Below are 22,465 nucleotides of genomic sequence, written 5' to 3'. Positions count from 1 at the left end.
CATTGCTTTTACTAAAATGCTTTTACTAGTTTGCTTTTACTAAAAATAAGATATTTAATATTTTTCCATTTGACTCTCCACTTATGAATATAACTTGGACATATATAGATCACTGCTGATTCTGTTTAACATCTTTAGCATGCATACAAAAATTTATATATAGTCACAATACAAGTGCTGAATTTTTAAATAACCTTTTCAAAGTTGAGAGAAGTAAAAAGAATCATGTGTGTACATCTTAATAAATTTTAGCAAAGTGAACACAACACTTATAATCACCAACAATTAAGAAACAGGATATATATATGCGCCCAGAAAACACTTCATATGCCACGATAGCCACTCATCTCTCCTCTCAAAAATGGACATTATCTTTAGATAATGTAGATTCATACAATATGTACTTTTGTGTCTACCTTCTATAATTCAACATTATGTTCATGAGATTTACTCATGTTATTAGGTGCAGCACTAGTTTGGCTTTTTCCATTGCTCTGTGGTATTCCACTGTAGGAATGTTAACACAATTTATTTATCCATCCTACTGTTAAGGGACATTTAGACTCTTTGTAGTTGGGCCTATGATGAATAATAATGATGTAGCTATGAAAATTCTTGTATACATATTTTTGGTCCACATATGTATACACTTCATCTGAGCATACACTGAGAACAGAAAATGCTGGAAAATAATGTATTCTTACATTCATTTTTATTAGACACTGTTACATAGATTTCCTGAGAAGTCATATCAATTTATAATCCCACTGGCTAGATAGGAATATCTCCCTGTTCCACACTCTTGCCACTAGTTAGTATTGGCTCTTTCATTTTAGCCTTTTGGTGGGTTTGATCTCGGTATCTTGTTGTGTGAGTGTATGTGTTTTTCTAATCCCAAGTCACGTCAAAGCCTGAGGAACTAAATGTGCAAACTGACAACAGGGGGAAATAATAATTCATGATATTCTCATCAATCCCCCTGTATTCAATGACATCAGAACAATGCCACAGTTGTTATCCAGGTAGCTGCAGCAAGGAAAACAAAAACAAAAAAAAATGCAAAGCAACCAGAAAAGACTAGTTCCATGGGTTGGCATTTGATAGTCATTTTCTTGTTTTGTTTCTAAATTTCAAGTAAAATCTTTTACTTTAAATCAGTAGTAGCACGTAAAAGTCCTTGAGATCGGTGAATGTATATTCACGTATTTACACATGTATATGTAAATACCAGCTAATGTGTTTTAATTTGCTTCTGCAGTGTAACTAACTACTCCAAAGTTCAGTGGCTTAAAACACCGACAACTTCTTTGCTCACAGCTCTGTGTGTCAGCTTTTGAGATGCCTCAGCTGGTCTGTGATCATTTGTGGTTCGCTTGTGATCCATGGCTTCTCTCACGTAGGTGCTGGTAACCCAGCTGGTAGCTTGGGCACGGGCATGTGCTTACCATCCAGCAGGCTAGCCTCGGATCATTCATGACATGGTAGTCAGAGGTTTCTGAAAGCAGCCATAAAGTACGCCCTCATGTGCATGAGCTTGTCCAATCTCTTGCTAAGGATACCTTGGGCCAAAACAAGTCACGTGGCAATACACATGGAGCTACAAGCTCTAGCCCAGATGAAAACGCACCATCACACTGAAAGGGCATGGATGCATGGAGGGGAAGAATTTGTGGCTGTCTTTATAATATTATAAGTACTTGTCTTGTTTCTTTACATACTTTTACATGCTTGGTTTCGTGCTCAGAAACCAGAGATAGTGCCTATTCTTTTCCCAGTTTGGTATACAAGGAAACTGATGTTCGGAAAGGTAAAGTAGTGACATAGCCACTAAGCAACAGAACCAGGATTTGAGCTGATGTAGGATCAAGGTCTCTGTTTTTTTATCATTCTGCTTTCTGATGGGTGGCTGGTATGCCTGTTTTGTCTACTTCCATACAATTAACATTTCAATGCTCACAATTTTTGTGTAGATCCCGATTTCCATCTGGTATCATCTTCCTTCTGCCCGAAGCACTTCCTTTAACATTTCTTGTATTGCCAGTCTGCTGGTGATGAAATCTTTCAGCCTCTGAATGTCTGGAAACATCTTTATTTTGACTTTACTTTTAAAAGATATTTTCATTGGATAAAGAACTGTAGGTGGATTTTTTTCCTTTCAGTGCTTTAAAGCTGTTGGTCCACTATTTTCTCATCTGCATTGTGAAGCCTTTCATCATTCTTACATTTACTCCTTTGTACATAATGTAACTTTATGAATGATCTTTGGATTTCTTTATCACTGGTTATGAACAATTTGAGTAATCTGATACAGTTTTCTTTGTAGCTTCTGTTTGGGGTCACTGAGCTTAAAGCTACGTATGACTACTTTTTCATCAAGTGAGAAAACTTTTAGCTGTTTTCCCACCAATATTTTTTTCTGTCTCACTTCCTCTGCTTGTGGATGTCCAACATATGGAACTTTCTTTTCTTTTCCCTATCTCCATTTTTTTGACTATACAAATATAGCTGTAACTTTCATGTTTCTGTCTGCTAATCCCAATGTTTTTATCAGTTTTTTTAAGTTTTTTTAAAATTTATTTATTCATGAGCGACAGAAGCAGAGAGAGAGAGAGAGAGAGAGGCAGAGACACAGGCAGAGGGAGAAGCAGGCTCCATGTAGGGAGCCCGACGTGGGACTCGAGGGTCTCCAGGATCATGCCCTGGGCTGCAGGTGGCGCCAAACCGCTGCGCCACCGGAGCTGCCCTATATCAGTTTTGATTGATTTGTTTCCTCATTATGAGACTGAAATATTCCTGACTCTTTCCATGCCCCGTCATCTTTAATGGTATGTCACACATTGCGAAGTTACCCTGCTTGGAATTGAATATATTTTTATTCCTAACTTCTTGAGTTTGTTCTGGGATGCAGTTGAATTACTTGGAAACAGTTTGGTCCTTTTGGGTCTTGCTTTTAAGATTTGCTTGGAAGAACTGGCATAGTGTGTAATCTAGTGCTGATTATTCCCACTGCTAAAGACTCTAAGAAGCCCCTCTAAAAGTTTCTGGGGGTTCTCTCTCCATAGTTCTTTCCTCTTTGGTACTCAGTTCTGCAAACTAGCTAAATTGCTCTCCTTGGACTCTCAGCTCTGAGCCCTCAACTCTGTGAGCCCATCAGATGCTTCCTGGTTCCCCCTCCCTGTACCATGCCTGGAAACTCACTCAGGGAAGCAATTGGAACCATCACAGAGCTCCTTTGCTCCAAGTCTGCCATGAATTGCTATCCTCTGTTGTCTGTTGTCCAGTGTTTAAAAAAGTCTTATTGCCTATATTTTGTCAAAGTTTTGGGTTCTTTGAAGAAGGTGGGTAAATCTAGCTCCTGCTACTCCATCTTGGCCAGAAGCACAAGTGTATCTTTCTTTGTTTACTTTGCATCTCTCTGCTGACTTATGAAGTCAAGCAACTTTCCCTGTTTACTGGCCATTACAATACCTTCTTTTGTGAACAGCCTGGTTATGTATTCTATCCACTTTTATATCGGATTATCGATCTGTCCTCATTTCTTTGGATGTAGGAGCTGCATATTCTGCATAAGAGTCTTTTGTTTGTTTGAGGCATTGCTAACATCTTCCCCACTTTGTAGCTTATACTGTTAGTGCCTCAACAGTATCCTTTGATAAGGCAGTTTTCAACTTTAATACAGCCAAACCCGTCAGCCTTTCCCCTACACTCAATAGTTTCACGCCCAACTTAAGAAATTTCTGCTTAAAGATCGTCCTTTCTTGTATGTTATATATTTCATTGAACCTTTCATTTTTACATCTACATTCCCCTAGAATTGGTTTTTTTAGATACAGTATGTGGCAAATGCCCCCTTTTCCCATCCCTGCACATTTATACCCAAATGACCTCAGAACCGTTCATTGTCATTGTCATAGATTCTAGGCACAGCATCCTCCTTGGTGATGCCGGATTCTAGTTTTTATTTTTTCTCCTGCTTTTAGTTCCACAATCCTGATGAAAGCTCTGATCAGCTTTTCAGACTCTGTTATGTCTTGTAAATAGCCAAATGTTGCCAAGGGAACATCAGGCAAATCTCTCTATGGTTTCTTTCTGCTCACATATTAGCCTCTGAACTCTGGACTATTCTTCGATGCTCCTTGAGAACTCTGTGAAGCATTTAAACAGATCTAGTTAACTATTTTACCCAGCTATTCTACTTGTTCTCAGAATCAGAATGCACAGTACTCTGTGAAAAGCTCATCTCTTACAGCCAGAAGCCCCGCCAACTCAATTTAAGCGGAAGCCGAGCAACTTCTATCAGGTGATACCAAACAAAGGCTAGGACCAGGAGTTCTAGATGTTACAGCAAGGCTGAAAACTCCTTGGTGGCATGATTCCACATTTATAAGACGTAATTTTTGGATCTCATAACATTAAGGTGATATTTTATTTCTACATTGTAATACCCCTGATTTTGTATAAGTTTCAATTGGCTGTGGAAAGAATTCCAATGAAGGGGTGGTAAACAAAAATCTAAGCAGTGACAAACACACTCACAAAATGAACAACAAAAAACTATCTGAGGCTAACCATTTGGTCTACCATTTGAGGTTAACCATATATTAAGTATTTTGTTAGGATAATCAAGGATAATCCCCAAGGGATATATAATGTATAACATTTAAAATTAGATGGTCTATTTTCTTGGCACACACCTAAATGCCTGTCCTTTTGAGCATGAGGCTGCCTTTATACGAAGGCATCCATTTACAACATGATATAGTCCCAGACTATGCCATGTGAATCTGCTCTCATATGGCCATTTCTATGACAAACTATACTCATGTGAGCAGCTTCTTTTCCTCACAATCGACTTGAAGTTCAACAGAGACAATGGCAAGATGGTCAAAACCCTGACCATCTGTGCCTGTTTCCTTCTCCTTCCTCTTCCCCACTGCATCCTCAGTCCCCAGCCTCAACTCAAGGGCAACCCTTCCCTCCACTTATCTCACAGCCCTCTAGTTTTCTACTTCCTCTAAGAAGTTGCAACTTTTTATAGATTATATTTCAACTAAAACTCATTCACTCTTACATGCCCTCCACTCACCACTTGAATTTTGAGCCCTTTTCACCTTAGTTGTTGAAGGAAGGCTAATCCCATGAGAAAAGACGGCAACACACTATGAGTGACTGTTGGGCTCCACCATCCTGATTTCTGGAATTCATATGGTGAGACATATTCACTCAATGGAGCAAACACTATACAGTAACACACTGTGCTTGTGGAAATGAAGGGTCTTACATACATACTCCGAAGATCCAGCAGGGCTTTTTGTCACCTAATATCAAGCCCATGCCTCATAAGCACCTTTCAAAATGCCCATATTTCTAGTCCATTAAAGGTATCAGTTTAATGCAATCACTGAAAATTTGGGCATTTCTTAATAGACAAATTGGCAGATTTCCTCTTATGCAGGTTTGGGTTGACACTACTAAAGGACATTTCTTGATGAAAACATTAAACATTTCGTAAATATGTATTCCTGACTTTCTCACTTTATTTTTTTAAAGATTTTATTTTGGGGCCCTTGGATGGCTCAGTTGGTTAAGCATCTGCCTTCAGCTCAGGTCATGATCCCAGGGTCCTGGGATTGAGTCCCACACTGGGCTCCCTGCTCAGCGGGGAGCCTGCTTTTTCCTCTCCATCTGCTGCTCCTCCTGCTTGTGCTCTCTCTCAAATAAATAAATAAATAAATAAATAAATAAATAAAATCTTTAAAATATATAAATATATATATTTTAAAGCTATCTCTACACCCAATGTGGGGCTTGAACTCATAACCCCACAATCAAGAGTCCCATGCTCTACAATAGAATCAGCCAGATGCCCCCTGATCTTCTCATTTTAGAGAATGCACTGTGGCCTCAATTTCCCCAACAGTGGAATCCTAATGGCCACATTAAAACAAGTAAAAAGAAAAAGGTAAAATTAATGCATTTTATTTGACCTAGTATATCCAAAATACTTTCAACATATAATTAAAAAATTAGATATTTTACATTCTTTTCTTCATAGTTAATTTTTCAAGTCAGGTATATATATTTATAGCACATCTCAATTTGGATTTTTCTTTTCTTTTTTTTTTTAAGATTTTATTTATTTATTCATGAGAGACACAGAAGGAGAGAGAGGCAGAGACACAGGCAGAGGGAGAAGCAGGCTCCAAGCAGGGAGCCTGATGTGGGACTCGATCCCAGGTCTCCCGGATCACACCCCAGGCTGAAGGCTGCACTAAACCGCTGAGCCACCAGGGCTCCCCTCAATTTGGATTTTTCATCACAAATACTTGATCTGTATTTCAATTTCATAAAATATACTGTTGCAAAAGTAGATTTACATGCTCAAGTTGTTCCAAACACATTTACGCTTTCCAGTAACTGAATCAAATGTCATTATTTATTTATTTTATAAATTTATTTTTATTGGAAATGTCAGTATTTAAATTTAAATTAATTAAAATTTATTGAACTTAAATATTCAGTTCCTCAGGGGCACCTGGATGGCTCAATCATTTAACGGTCTGACTCTTGATTTTGGCTTAGGTCGTGATCTCAGGGTCATGAGATCGAACCCCTGCTTAAGTTTCTTCCTCTCCCTTTCCACCCCTGTGTTTTCACATGCTCCCTCTCTTTAAAAAAATCAATAAAAATAAAAAAATAAAAATTTCCGTTTCTCAGCCACATTTTTTTAAAGATTTTATTTATTTATTAATGAGAGACAGAGAGAGAGAGGCAGAGACACAGGCAGAGGGAGAAGCAGGATCCATGCAGGGAGCCTGATGCGGAACTCGATCCCGGGCCTCCAGGATCAGGCCCTGGGCTGAAGGTGACGCTAAACCGCTGAGCCACCTGGGCTGCCCAGCAACCACATTTCAAGTGCTCAATGGCCACCACTGGTTCATGGCTACCCCACATTAGACAATACAATGTAGCACATTCCTTGCAAGTTTGTCTTTCTTTAGTATAGATCCATCATGGAGAAGCTTTCACTCATCAGGCAGTGGACAAGCAAAGAAAAAAATGTGTAAACTCTTCAAGAACAAAGGGATCTTTCAAATTATTAGGATTCAGTGGCTAAAAACATCTTGACTACACAAAATTTTCAGCTATTTGAAGGCACTGTGTAACAAAGGGACTGTTATTCCATCTGCCTTTAACCACTACACCAGCCACTTGAAAAATATAAAAGGATGCTTTTCTAAAGGGGGAAAAAAATCAAAGGATGTGAATAATGAATGTGTAACTCCAAACCAGTTGCACATAACTATTGCACCATGCCAATGAATCCTGCAACTACACCTTTAAGTTTGTATCTCCACAGGCAACTACCAGAGATTTTGATCACTGAAGTTAAACAGGGCCCACACACAAGTCCTTTAGATCGTTCATGCCATTGGGAGGTCAGGGTGCATTCTGGAAGGAGAACACCTTTAAAACGTGATCTTAACCAAGCTCCCCAACAGCTAACAATCACCGAAGCCTCTCAGGACATTGATTTCATCCCTCTGGCATTCCCATTCACTTGGGAATTTCTGCTTACTGGATGGAGGCTGTAGTGGTATCAGACCTCCCGGGCTGAGTTGTTCAGGCTGATCGAGTTCCATAATTAACTGCAGAAACTCCCACTCTGAACTAACACTCTTAAATTCAGTGCGGCAAGTGGAAGAAGGTGCTTGAAGAATTCAAGTCATTCACAAGATGTCAACATGAGTTATCTACCCACAAAGGGTTTCTTTCCTGGCAAAACGGCCTTGTTATGCCACAAGCTGCAGTACCCATATTATTTTGGTCACACTATAGGGAACACATTCAGGAATCTAAGGACCAAAGGCAAAAACGAAAAGTGGTGGCTGGTAGTCCAAAATGGATTCTGATATTGGAAAGAACGTAAGAGTGTAGCAAGGCCAGACTATTTGGCTTAACTGCCAAAACCACTGACTATTCCCTAGTAAGAGACCAAGAATTCTGAGTGTCTCTTCACTTTGCAGAAGCACTTGAGGGAAAGCAGCAGACTGAGACTCTAGAGGACTCAAACTGCCCTTAGCTCCTTCTTGATTTCCTGCCCTCTTTAGTCACTCCTGACTGGTCATCTGCACCACAGAGGAAGGGAAATACTTTTTTCTAATAATGTACTTTTACTAATGGTGGGATATGATTTTATGTAAATATGAATTGTTAGAAGTTTCATTTAATGTAACTACAAGATCTCAATGAAATCACTTTTTGAGCACAATTATATCAAAAATCCTTTCAAAATGCTCAACATCACTCAGCATCAGGGAAAATGCAAATCAAAACTATGATGAGATACCACCTCACATTAGTCAGAATGGCTAAAATAACAAGTCAGGAGGGCAGCCTGGTGGCTCAGAGGTTTAGCGCCGCCTTCGGCCCAGGGTATGATCCTAGAGACCCAGGATCAAGTCCCACGTCAGATCAAGTCCCACGTCAGGCTCCCTGCATGGAAGTCTGCTTCTCCCACTGCCTGTGTCTCTGCCTGTGTCTCTGCCTCTCTCTCTCTGTGTCTCTCATTAATAAATAAATAAAATCTTTAAAAAAAATAAGTCAGGAAATGACAAATATTGGTGAGGATATAGAAAAAGGAGAACCCTCTCACACTGTTGGTGGGAATGCAAGCTGGTGTAGCCACTCTGGAAAACAGTATGGAGGTTCCTCAAAAAGTTGAAAACAGAGCTACTCTATGACCCAGCAACTGCACTACTAGGTATTTACCCAAAAGATACTAATGTAGTGATCTGAAGGGCACCTGCACCCCAATGTTTATAGCAGCAATGTCCACAATAATCAAACTATGGAAAGAGCCCAGATGTCCATCAACAGATGAATAGATAAAGATGTGGTACATTTACAATACCACTACTACTCAGCCATCACAAAGAATGAAATCTTGCCATTTCCAATGATGTGGATGGAACTAGAGACTATTACGTTAAGCAAAATAAGTCAGTCAGAGAAAGACAATTACCATATGATCTTACTCATATGTGGAATTTAAAAGACAAAGGGATCATAGGGGAAGGGAGGGAAAAATAAGACAAAATCAGAGAGGGAGATAAACCATAAGACTCTTTTTTTTTTTTAAATTTTTATTCATTTATGATAGTCAGAGAGACAGAGAGAGAGGCAGAGACACAGGCAGAGGGAGAAGCAGGCTCCATGCACCGGGAGCCCGACGTGGGATTCGATCCCGGGTCTCCAGGATCGCGCCCTGGGCCAAAGGCAAGCGCCAAACCACTGCGCCACCCAGGGATCCCCAAGACTCTTAATCATAGGAAACAAACTGAGGGTTGCTAGAGGGAAGGGGGTGGGGGATAGAGTAACTGGGCATAAGACTGATAAGGGGCACCTGGGTGGCTCAATCCGTTAAGGGTCTGCCTTTGGCTCAGGTCATGATCCCAGGGTCCTGGGATTGAGCCCTGCATTGGGCTCCCTGCTCAGTGGGGAGTCTGCTTCTCCCTCTCCCTCTGCTGTTCCCCTCACTTGTGCTCTCTGACATTCTATCAAACAAAAAAAGACTTTAAAAAAAAAAAAGGCTGATGAATCACTGAACTCTACCTCTGGAACTAATAATACACTGTATGTTAATTAATGGAATTTAAATTTTAAAAATGCTGTGGAATTAGAGGGCAAATTCACTGAGTAAGAAAGAAAAAAATTAATCCTTGCAAGAGCTGGCAGGTCAGGACATCTATAAACCATGTTTACATTGTAGCCACATGGCTGGACCCTTTTTTTTTTCCTGAAGATTTATTTATTTGGCCACGGGTGGAGTGCAGTGGTGGTGCAGAGGGAAATGGACAGAGTCCCAAGCAAAGACTCCTTGCCGGGTGTGGAGCAGGACTTGGGGGCTTGATCTCATAATCCCAAGATCATGACCTAAGCCAAAACCAAGAGTTGGATGCTTAACCAACTGTGCCACCCAGTCACCATCTCTGGACCCTTTTGCTGGTAAAGAGCAACATCTGCCTCCTTTGGTTAGCACAAGGTAGACAACACTGCCAGTGGCATTCGTCAGCATAGATGTGAGCAATTTTGGAGAACTCTGTGCTGTGATCTTAATATTCAGCTTCATTTTGATTTAAAATCTTTTTAATGTCTTATACTACCCTAGTCACTCATTAGGGAGTGGTAGCAGTACTAGGACTGAGCAATGTACCTGAACTGGAGATTTAGAACTTTTGATTAAAATGCTAGGAGGAGGGGTGAGAGCTTCCACAGTGAATCTCACAGATGTGAGAGAACGTACTAATATTAAAGTAATACTGAAAACATAAAAAGAATGATCTAAAAGGTACATCTTTGAAGTGTGTGTATATATATATAAAACCAACTCATCCTGTAACTTAGGAAGGATAATTAAAAAAAAAAAAGTTGGCATCAGGGATGCATGTACCAGTGAGCCAACAGTTTGTCTGGCTAGGGCATGAAGCATTTTTTGATTCTTTGGACCAAAGAATCAAAATGTGTATGTGCATGTTCTGAAGATGGCAAACATGGGTTAGGACAGGTGAGGTTCTCCAGAGCCTGTAAGATACATCTCAACCCCTTACCATCTTCTACTTCCACACACCCTTTCTACAGCAAGTATTGCAGGGAGGAGGGAACTAGGGTAGCTGTGTCACACCTGCAAGTTATCAGCCCATGAGGGGATGCTACAGCTTTTCCTCACTCCCGATGGGGCAGGACTGCTTTGCCCAGCCCCCATCCTTAAAGCTATTCAAGTGAGAGGGGTGTTGGGAGAATCACTCGTAGAAGCTACAGGTGCCTTCAGGACATGTCCCTTGTTGGCCATCTGCTGAGGTGGGAAATGAGAAAGATATAACCCAATGGCTGATTTCACTGATTTCAGAGCAATAATTGGAAGCACCAAGACAGAGCTAACTCTGAAGTATATATATGTCCCCTAGGAGGTTCCCCCCTGCCCCCTGAGAACTGGCACCCATTTTTCACAAGAGACCCAAAATGTGGACGCTTACCATTGGGGATAGAGAACAGTCCATCATTGCTGTTGAAAGAATCCATCAGTGCTGGTGAAAGTATGAAGAAATGCTATTGACTGGCTGATGACAACCCTACCCTTCTCCACGATAACTGAGTGGGAAGAGGATATATGATAAAATAATCAGTGTCTCCCTCTGCCAACTCCAAATTTATTATGTGAAAGCCGAGCCTCAACAGAGATAAGATTGATTTTTAACTAGTCCTTGCTGAACTGCCTTTGGTTTATTTTCTTTTTAATAAGAAAAAGAGACCAGGTTGTAAGATACCTACCCAGAGTGTTATGAAGGGGTCTGCTACTCAGTTCAAGGGCATGTACCAGGGCACATTTGTGATTAATAATCATAGAAAAATAACACTTCTTCATGTCTGTATTCCCTGTCATTAATACTGTTCAATAAACCAGTCACACACATATTTACTATGTTTAAAGAATGTAAATAAAAGAAAAACAATGTTACCCATTTACAATGTATGCATCTCTCTTCTAATTTACACACTGAGAATTCAGAATTGTAAGTATTTTGGATTTGAAAATCTTTAGGAACATATACCTGTAATGGAATATGATACCTTCTATCTCAGTCATGTGCAAGGGTCCAGCTGCTGGTCATGAGAATGTTCCCAGGAGGCTACTGAAGCTTAAGTGTGATTCTGACCACTCTCTTTGAAACTAATTAAAAAACAAAACAAAACAAAAACACCTCAAACATCCAATTGTGTGATACGTAAATGAGAGATGGATATATGGAGTTGCTAGCCAATGTAATCAAAGGGATTTTATTTACAAAGCCATCTGGAAGTTAGCACAGATATAGGAAACTGGAACTGAGGCTGGCTCTGGAAATACTGCCCAAGTTCAACTAACAAGTCTGTCATTAATAGCATGACTGCTACCAACAAGAGCCATCCCATCAAATTTAGGTTCAGAGAGAAATGAGGAATCCGAGAGAAATAATCACGATAAACACCATGTCCAAAGAACAGTAGAATTCAGCAAACTGTAAAGAGATACATATTCCAAAGACAATGCATAAAAATATCTAGAGAAAGAACACGGAGAGAAATCCTCGATGATAAAGCACAACTTGTAGCTTTGCAATAATCTTATATACAGTCCATCCTAGAAGGAAGAGCCTATGTCAGCTGTCCCCACGAAAATACCTAAATGGATGTGAGCAACTGAAGAGATGCAAGTCCAAGGCAACATCCTCTCCATGTTTACAGGAAGGAGTGCTTTGGGATTGGTACCAAGTCTGTTCTGTGATCTGAACCCTCAGATTACAAAAGATAACAGCTGTTTTTATTTGCTTTAAATACTGTCATGGGTGTTATGCTGTTCCTGCACAGGCAGGGTTACGTTACAGGGTTACATGGATGATGAGCACGACAAGACACCAGTCCACCGCTGGCACCACTTAAGACCAGTCCAACTTAATCATTATGAAGGTGACTTGCAAGTCAGGGAGCAGTAGGAGACCCAGCCGTGGTCTTGTTCCAAGTGACCCTTTCTGCCCTAGGAAAGCTGTTAACCAGGCAACAGATGCTCCAGCCCCTGTCTGAGAATTCTGGGGTATTTGGAGCCAGTGTCTCTGCCAATAACTCCTTGCAGGTCCCTAAGCCTTGTACATTTGGCACCCTTTTCCTTTACTGAGGACCTAGTTCCTTTTTTTTTTTTTAAGTATGCTGCATGCCCAGTGGGGGGTTTGAACTCATGACCCTGAGATCAAGACCTGAGCTGGTATCAAGAGTGGGACACTTCACTGACTGAGCCATCCAGGTGCCCCATGGACCTAGTTCCTTTAGCACCAGCTTTGACATCCCTCTGTTGCTGCACTACAAATTTTTATTGCCCGTTTTCTAGTTCCTGACACATGTAACATGGTAGGTGGCATCTGACAATGACAGAGAAACTATAGCATTCCTTAGCTAATATAGTCAAACAGGGGACTTCCAAAAAAATATACATTACCTGTTTAGGCTGAGCTCCCTTTGAGAGAATGTCAAGTAAGTCTGCAGAAGAGATGAAATAGAACCGCGGGAAAGCCACACGCTTAGTCTCTAGGTACTCAGCAAGAGCTTTTTCACAAAGAGAAAGCCTATGGGAATGAAATATCTTTTTAAGCGTATCTTGTCCATTCAGTTATTAAAACATCAACAAAACGAAACCCAGCTCTTCTCATCTGTTCACTCACAACAATAAGCTTACTGTCTAACACGTAGCCTGACTCCTCCTCTTTGACACTATGATCTTTTTTGTGATGAATCTATAAGTCATGCCAAGTTGGAGGAGACAGGTACACATACCATGGGCTGAGGCTAAATAGAGTATTAGACCTAGGTTGATGTCATTCCTCACCTTTTTTTTTATGATTTATTTAATTTGAGAGAGAGAGGGAAGGAGGAAGGGAGGGAGGGAGGGAGGAACAGAGGGAGAGGGAGAATCTCAAACAGACTCCCAGCAGAGCATAGAGCCTGATGCAGGAGTCGATCTCAAACCCTAAGACCACAACCTGACCCAAAATCAAGAGCCAGACACTTAACCAACTGAGTCGCCCAGGTGCCCCAGTCCTCACTTTTCTTAATGACATTCCTACTCAGCAAGGGCAACTATGTTTAGCATCACGCATTCTGAGCACAAAATGCATTGGTTAAGATGTATTAGGTATTACATCTTAATTATACATTATAATTATACATTAAGATGTATTAGGGTAAAGGTCTTCCTTTACCCACTGAATGCCTACAAAACACAAGTGGTTTCAGCTCTCTCTGGTATTTGGGGGAGTCCTAACAGAATCATTTCTGCTTTATTGTTCTTAGCAGAGATGACCCAGAGACCAAACTCCCAAACCCCTAAGGTCACTAAGAAGTAATTAACTTCTGGGGCACCAGGCTGGCTCAGTCAGAGAGCATGTTTGACTCTTGATCTCAGGATTCTGAGTTCAAGCCCCACATGGGGTATAGAAATTACTTACATAATTTAATTCCGTGCAAATCCACCTTTTTAAAATTATGGCTAACTTATCACTAGAAACTTCAAGATTATGAAATAATTTTGCTTACATAATATTCATTTTTATCTAGAGCTCTTCTCTACTTTGCAATACAAAGTGATCAAAATTCTGTACAAACCTCTTCTTTTAGTAGCTGGTTGCCTATTTTTAATCAAAAGCCAGAATATTCTTACCACCACTAGCTGTGTAGACTTCTCTGCGAAATTACAAATGTCCTTTAAGGATTTCCTAAGTACTAACGTGCATTCTAAGAATAATTTCTAGTATAAACTAAATACAAAATAAACGACTTGAGATTACTAAGCGCAATCCAAGTTCCTGGAATAGAGTAGACGCTTAATAAATATTTGCACAATACTTCAATAAAAGAAGTGATTAATACTCTTGATAATATTTCAATTTTACTACTATGATAGTCCTTTCAGGAAAGAGAAATGTATTTGATTTACATTATATACATACCATCTATTATGCTCAAGGCAACTAGACAACTATAAACAAGACTGTAAAGTAATTTGGTACTGGTGTATCTACAGTAACACGATGCTAGATACTATAAGATACTTAAAAGCAATCTCATAAAAATTTAACAAATTGATCACTTTATAGTTATAGTTTTATAGTTTACAGGTATAGTACACTTACCTGTACTGTAAGTCTTTAAGTTTTTCATAGAGATTAGGTCTGCATGTTGCATCTAGAACATTCTTTATTTTAGCTGTCTTCAACATTAACTCCTGTATGAAAGTATAAGATGGAGCCATTGATACTAGAAATTACTTTATTCCATCTTTCACCCATTTGGGGAATTTAAAAATGAGGAACAAACTGTAAGAGAGTAAAGTTAAAGAGACTTCCAACACCATGCCTATTCACTTTTGCTTTAAACTTTTAGCTAAAGGTCAAAAACCAAGTATAATCACACAATTCTTATCAAAATAAATCTGATGGGCATCATCACCATTCTGCGTCAAACAAACAAAAAGAATAGAGAACCCAGAATCTTCAAAAGTACATTCACTTATGAAAATGTGATGAACACGAAATCAATTCTTTCTTTCTTAAAAGTTAAAATAGTAGCCCTCTGGGTGGTGTTCTTTACATAAGAATAAAAAATAGTTATTCATTTCTCTATAAAAAGGTATAGCCATTATTCTTTGCTGGAAGCCTTTCAAGTCCTTCATCACCATCATATGCACATCTGTGTGTTTTCTGTGGCTCTTAGGAAATAAACAGGTAACTAGTGGTATTGTGACTGGCATGCCCTCTGCAGTATTCACTTCACTAAGATGACCGTTATCAGTCAGCAACTTACGGTTTAAGGGAAACATCAGACCTGCTGCTTCTTATATGGCCAGAAGCTAAAAATGGTACTTACATTTTTAACTGGTGGAAAAAAAGTCAAAAGCTGCTTAATATTTTGTAGAACATGAAAATTATAAGAAATTTCAAATGTCAGTGTCCATAAGTCAAGTTTTATTGGTGCATAGCCACACCTATTTGTTTACTTAATGTGTTTTCTTTCACACTACAATGGCAGCATTAAGTGGTTGTGACAGAGACCATACACAACCACAGAGCCTGAAATACTTATTATCTAACCCTTCACAAGAAAGAGCTTCCCCATTCACTTCTTAAAATGCAAAGGTGTATTTTTATAAATACAATGCCCTAAATCATGGTTCTTTACAAGATTTTCATATTGTTTGGAAAACCTTGCTAGGATAGAAAACAGTCTATCTTCTATGAACCTTAAATTCAGCATCTACTCCATCGAATCTTCTAGCATCTTTCACAAGCTGGATTCGAATGTCTTCTGAACAAACAAAGATGCTTTCCAGGTGAGACCAAGTTCGCTGGACTTCCATCCAAGTAAAGATGACCAAGTCAGCTATGTTTAATTTATTTTGCCAGCTTATCACTTGTTCAATAAAATACTCCACATACTTGCTTTGAAGCAGACTCTGCAACTGAACCTAAGAGAAAGACAGAATTTTAAATAACAGGTCAGTTGGGAGATGAAGTACCATGAGGGAGAGACCATACCTCTTCTGTTTCTTCCTGGATTCCTATGATCTAGCATGCAACACCTGGAACAGGCATTCAGTATTTGCTAAATAAATCAATTAATGGCATTAAATACTCATACTGCATTTTTTTTCCCAAGGGAAAAAAAAATGCAAGTAACTGCATTTCCTGTGTCTTCCTCAAGAAGACCATGTATTCTCTTTGCAGGCAGAAAAAAATACTGTGTTCCAGGGTGCAGCTTTAGGAATTACATTTTATTTCTTCATCTTTTCTCATTCTCTCCTTGGGGTTCCTGCATATTAATCATTGCAAGGTTATAAACATTTTTCCCCAATACTGAAAAAACAAAACCAATTTCTCTGCAACTTCCTAAGCCCTCAACTGCCCACTTTTCCTCTCATGTTGGTTGACTACCAAGCATTGATGCTGAGCAGTCTGATGAGCACTTGTCACCATCCTCTGAGGTTGAAATCTCAGAAAATTGCTGAGTAGAAAGGCCTCTTCTCATTCCCTTTCACCTCTAAGTATTTAATACATTTGACTCTTCTCCCCCACCACCAATTTTATTAAGCTATTATAGACATGAAGTTTAAAGTGTACCAGGTGATACTTTGATACACATATATATTGTAAAATGGTGACTACAATGAGGTTCTTTAACATCTCCATTTCCCATAGAATAACCATAGTATTATGATCTATTCTCCCAACAAGTTTCAAGTAGACAATAAAGTATTGGTAACTATAGTCACAATGACATAATTTAGATCCACAGGACTTGCTCATCTTATACCTGAAAATGTGTATCCTGTGGCCGACATCTCCACATTTCCCTGCTCCCCAGCCCCTGACAACCACTGTTGTCCTCACTGCCTCTAACACCCTTCTCTGATTGCCATTCTTTACTGACTACCAACTTACAAAGCTCTCCCAGAGTCTTTCACCCTCCTCAATACAAAGTCTCTCTCTCATTTAGACCCTTGGAGCCCTAATCTCGGTCTCCCTGCTCAAGTCCAAATTCCTTGAAAGTAAGCGTTTATGTCTTTTGATCCTAAATGGTGCCATGCCGAGTCCGGGACAAGGAGAGACCCAGTGAATGAAAAAATATTAAGTACTGGAACTTGGAAAAAGTCTAAAATTGTCATTCAAAAGAAAAAATCTGTAATAAAAACACTCATCTTACTTGGTTGTGCTCTAGAGTCTCAAAAAGTTGTTCATCAGATTTCAGTAATGGAATGCCCGTCCGATAGTGAACTTCGTAAGAGAACTCCATGGTTGCCCAGGTCTGACTGATTTCAGTAATGGCCTAGATGTAAACAGTATTAAGTTATGTGAATGGAAGTTTAATTTATGATGAACATCTATGCCTCTGAAATTTTAAAGAAAACTTTTATAATTCTAAAAAAAAAAATGCTATCCAATATTAGCAGCCTCATTTTTTTCCTGTAAATAATTCATGGTGATGAGATTCAGAGAATGAATTCCATCTCACAAAAACAAACCCACTTATCAAATTTCTGTTGGACCTGAGTTTTATATCCTTCCCTGAAACAGGATGCTAGAACAGAAAGGGACTTCAAAAGTTATCTACAGGGATCCCTGGGTGGCGCAGTGGTTTGGCGCTTGCCTTTGGCCCAGGGCGCGATCCTGGAGACCCGGGATCGAATCCCACATCAGGCTCCCGGTGCATGGAGCCTGCTTCTCCCTCTGCCTGTGTCTCTGCCTCTCTCTCTCTCTCTCTCTCTCTGTGACTATCATAAATAAATAAAAATTAAAAAAAAAATTAAAAAAAAAACAAAAAAACCCCACAAAAGTTATCTACAAAAAAAAAAAAAGTTATCTACAGGTTGAAATTATGTACACAACAGCCAGCAGGAGACAGGCAGTGCTTGGAGTGTCTGAATGTGCACCTGGGTAAGTCAGTTACCCCGGTGTACCTCAGTTTCCTCATCTGCAAGACAGGGTAAGAGTATTACCAACTTCAGGATTAAATAATTTAAAGCACTTAGAGCAGTGCTTGCAACAAAATAAATGACATGTGTTTTCTGCTATCACTATCACCACCACCACCACCACCCTTATCACCTGGGCCAATCCTCCTGTTTTACACGTGTACTGTGGCTTAGAAGGATTCAGTTTCCTGCCCAAGTCACACACACACCCTAGCAGCAGAGAAGAAAATGGGACTCAGCTGTCCACATGCCAATGGCAGGGGAATTTCCGAGTCTTAGGGGCTACTGCACAGAATGAGTTCAGTGTAAAGAGGAACAGCCCAAAGACCCCACCTTTTCGGTTCCCAGTTCCTTCACTGCTTGGTCCACAATGCTCCGGACATCATCTTCCACTTGGTGTAACCGCAATGCTAACAAATCTGCCAAAGTTGTGGCTTCATTGATTGAAAATCTGACCTAATTAGGAAGAGAAAAGGGCAGAATTTACATTACACATGTATTAATGGTTCTTGTGCCTAATGGACAGAAGAATGAATCACTGCTAAATATATTCAAGTGGGCTGCTGAGCACACCTCTAGTTCTGGAAGGTGGGGACCATTAAAGACAAAAGCTAAAAAGCTCATAGTTACTGAGGCATCAGCCACCAGAAGCTAGGGCCAAGGTTCAGGCCATGTTCACACTCCACTACTTTCTTTTGTTTCCTAGCCTTCCCTTGTCAGCTCATTTCTTATCTCTGTGCCCACAAAACCCATTTTTAAAGAGAATCACAGTGTTCATTTATTTTAATTTGGTTGAAATCCCAGGAATCAGGGAGTAGCTCATTTGTCTTTTCTTCCTCAAGTACTCTATTCACCGGACATAATTCCCAGTTGCTTCCGTGATTTAACTTCATTTTCTCACTAATTTAATCTTCGTTCCTTAGCAAAAAATATTTTTACTCATAGTGTCATTATTCATATTTACCATGTGACGAAATAATTCACATTTCCTCATCTTGTTGACTGTCGCCACCCCCTTCCTACAACCCCAGTATTTGCTAAGAAGCTCTCTAGTCTTCCTAAGTGCTCAAACTCAATCACACCCCTCACACATGAAGACCCAACCCTGCTACATGGGTGCAGGGAAGCCCGTTCCTTTCCTGTGGTTGCTGCTAACCAATGCCTGCCTCTTGAGAGCCATAGCCCTCTCTGACTCTCCCCAACCTGTGACATTGCTTGTCATCTTCTGCCTCTCTGCATAGGGTGACTAAGCATTCCTGTTTGCCCAGAACCAGGGGTTTCCTGGGATGTAGGACATTTAGGGCTAAAACATGCAAAGCCCTGAGCAAACCAGATGAGTCAGTCACCCTCTATCTACATTACTTCTGATCTCACTCCGGGGGTGACAGGTCATGGACCCAGGTCTGTCTCCAAAAAAAGAATAAGCAGGAATATCTAACAGGGCCACCTTGATTATTTGTGCAGTTTGTGCACAGAAACGCAGACACGCACCCAGCCAGCTAACAACTGGAGGCTGAGTCTAGCTGCTGCCCTGACACCCCAGGAAGGCCTGCGAGGAGGTGCCTTTTTCTAGCCTGTACAGAGGCCTGATACTGTGAAGAGCAATCTCATTGCAGGAAAAGGAGAAGGGGGATACACGGTTTATCATATATTAAAAGATTCAATAAAGGTTTTCAGAATGAATGTATCAATCTAAATACCCAAAGTCTGAAAGACTATGGAAAGCATAATAATATTAGCTTCAGGGACCATTTACTAAACACTTACTATATAATCTCATTTCCAATGTGCTAACTACATCTGCATGGGAAGCATAACAGGATTAGTTCTATTTCATAAAAGGGGCAAGTGGAGTCTGGAGAGCAGGTAACTTGCCCAAAATCCAGACATGTTAAGTCGTAGGGTTGGACCAATAAAGCCTCGGCGATCCCCCCCCTTCACCAGGCTGTCCCCTTCCTCAGCTTCCCTACTCTACTAACTCTGTCTTCAAGTCCTGAGAGCCTTTCTTCACAATGTTGCCTAGGAGAAAATGTACACCTCAGGCTGACTTAGTATTTTAAACTCATAAAGATCACCTTCTCTGAAAAATAAAGTAAAAAGTTGGTCTATCTGCTCTCAAATACGATGTAGAAAGGCAAGAAAATATAACCTTAAGAGGCATGAACACAGGATAATTTCATACTTTCCAATAAAATCAAAAGACCATCAAAAAAGACACCATTATTAGATGCACCAGGGGCAGGGAGAGGGGGGTACGGAGAAGTCACAATTTCAGAATTCTCTCTTCCCCTAAATTCTCTTTTATACCCTCTGGTTCCTTCCACAATACCCAAGGCTCTTTGTAGCCATGTTGTGCTGTATACAAGGCCCTCACATTATCTCACTTGATCCTTAGGAGAGTCTTCTGAGGGGATCCCTGGGTTGCTCAGCAGTTTAGCGCCTGCCTTTGGCCCAGGGCCTGATCCTGGAGTCCCAGGATCAAGTCCCACATCGGGCTCCTTGCATGGAGCCTGCTTCTCTCTCTGCCTGTGCCTCTGGCTGTGTGTGGGTGTGTGTGTGTGTGTGTGTGTGTGTGTGTGTCTATTATGAATAAATAAATAAAATCTTTAAAAAAAAAAAGGAGAGTCTTCTGATGTACGAGAGCACACAGCATCCTCTCATTTTATTAATAAAAAACAAAACTCAAAATAGGGAAGTTAAGTGTCTTGTTTGAAGTTACATAGTCAGAAAAAAAAAACAAAAAAAAAGAAGTTACATAGTCAGTAAAAGGAGGGCGTCTTAAGTTCAGCTGCTGTAAGAGAATACTATAAATTGGGTGGTTTAAACAATAAACATTTATTCACGAGCTCACTGTTTTAGAGGCTGGAGTCTGACACCAGGGTTCCAGCATGGATGGCTTCCTGGTGAAGGCCCTCTTGCTTTATGAATGTCTGTCTTCCTGCTGTACCCTCAAATGGTAGAGGGTAGAAATTTCTGGTCTTTCCCTCCAGTTCTAAAGGCACTAATCCATTCACGAGAGCTCTACTCTCCTGACCTAATTATCTCCCCAAAGCCCCACCTCCAAATGCTACCACATTGGAAATTTAGGCTTCAATATATGAATTGGGGCAGGGGAGGGAGCATTTAGTCCACAACAGGAGCTGAAGGGGGATCTCTGCACGGTCAGTATTGGTTCTATCTTGAGGAGCCTGACATCCACCATCTGACTGGAAGTCTTTTCACAAATCCCACCTCATCCCAGATGAATAACGTAAACCAAGGAATAATCCTTACAGACACAAAAATATTCAATTAACAAGACCCAGGAAACTGACCCCAGTGGCCTTCATCAGCTGGTGCCAATGCCTGTCTCTGAGAGCGGGGCTCTGTAACTCCATGACAGCTCTCAGGGAAGCCGCCATGTCCTTCACGGTGCTTTCCAGGCCTGCATAAGCATCCCACACACGGACTTCCTTGTCTAGTGACCAGAATTCCTAAAGTAAAAAAACAACAGACCCCCAGATATATTAGTACATTTGATAATTTGTGTTCTATGAAAGAATAAATATACCTTTCCCTGGATTATGAAAGAGTGGAAGCATTTAAGCCCCTTGGTTAAGGGCAAAAGCCAGAGAAACAGAAAAAGATTCACTCATTTGTACAAGTCCTCTGTGTACAAGCCACTTGGATACACTGCTTTTTTATTCACAGGCTCTGACCGGGTGTCTCATGAGGAAACCCCAGGGACACTCAGTGTAGGGAAGTTAACCTCTGAATTTCCAGGATGTTTACAAAGAAGAGCGTTTCCTCTGGAAATATAAATAAACAGGAAATGGAAACTGTTACCTGGATTACTAAGATCTTCCTCTAGAGACCTGACTGTGTAAACGATAGCCTTGAAATATCGATTACCATTGAGTGTGTGTTCCTTGGCACTTAAATATTTCATGATTTTCAGATGTGTCAAATAGGGCCCTTTGACTTGGCTCTCTTCCTGGCCCATGAACCATCAAAAATTATAAATGAGAAAACCCCTAATGAAATGCTAATTCAGCACAAGGAGAACAGTGCCACCAGTTTAAAAAAAAAGAAAAAAAAGCTCCAGCCAAGAGTGGGGGTTTAAGTGTCCCCCTGAAGTGAGATAAACTATAGAAGAGTGATACAGGGACAGGCACAATAATGAAATATAATGACCCCCTGACGTCCAAAAGAATCACAGGCTATTTTAGGGTCTTTAGTTAGGTATAAAGGATAAAATGGGGGAAAATGGGAAGACTTAATAGGAGCTGTGCACAGGACTGAGTTAAAGCAAAGATGTTCTGAGAAAAAAGTAAAAGGCCTTGCCACTTTTTAGCTGCCTTTCACTTCTGCGCATTTTGGCTTTACGCAAAGAGGTTCTACGCTCTTTAGAGCATATATGGCTATGGGGAC

At 40.3% G+C, this 22,465-nt stretch overlaps 1 protein-coding gene across 1 annotated transcript in view; it reads right to left on the bottom strand.

Annotated features, from left to right (window-relative positions):
• Nucleotides 1–22,465, bottom strand: part of DNAH11 (dynein axonemal heavy chain 11) — a 313,463-nt gene that overhangs the window by 228,249 nt on the left and 62,749 nt on the right. The window contains 6 exon segments of the mRNA XM_041728012.1: nucleotides 13,031–13,157; nucleotides 14,721–14,812; nucleotides 15,827–16,051; nucleotides 17,287–17,409; nucleotides 18,389–18,511; nucleotides 21,370–21,528. Coding sequence (XP_041583946.1) covers nucleotides 13,031–13,157; nucleotides 14,721–14,812; nucleotides 15,827–16,051; nucleotides 17,287–17,409; nucleotides 18,389–18,511; nucleotides 21,370–21,528 — 849 coding nt within the window.

The sequence above is a fragment of the Vulpes lagopus genome, chromosome 13 (genome assembly GCF_018345385.1).
Source record: "Vulpes lagopus strain Blue_001 chromosome 13, ASM1834538v1, whole genome shotgun sequence".
Taxonomy (NCBI): Eukaryota; Metazoa; Chordata; class Mammalia; order Carnivora; family Canidae; genus Vulpes; species Vulpes lagopus.
Note: the sequence above shows the minus strand (reverse complement) of the source record. Positions and strands in the feature narration are given on the sequence as shown.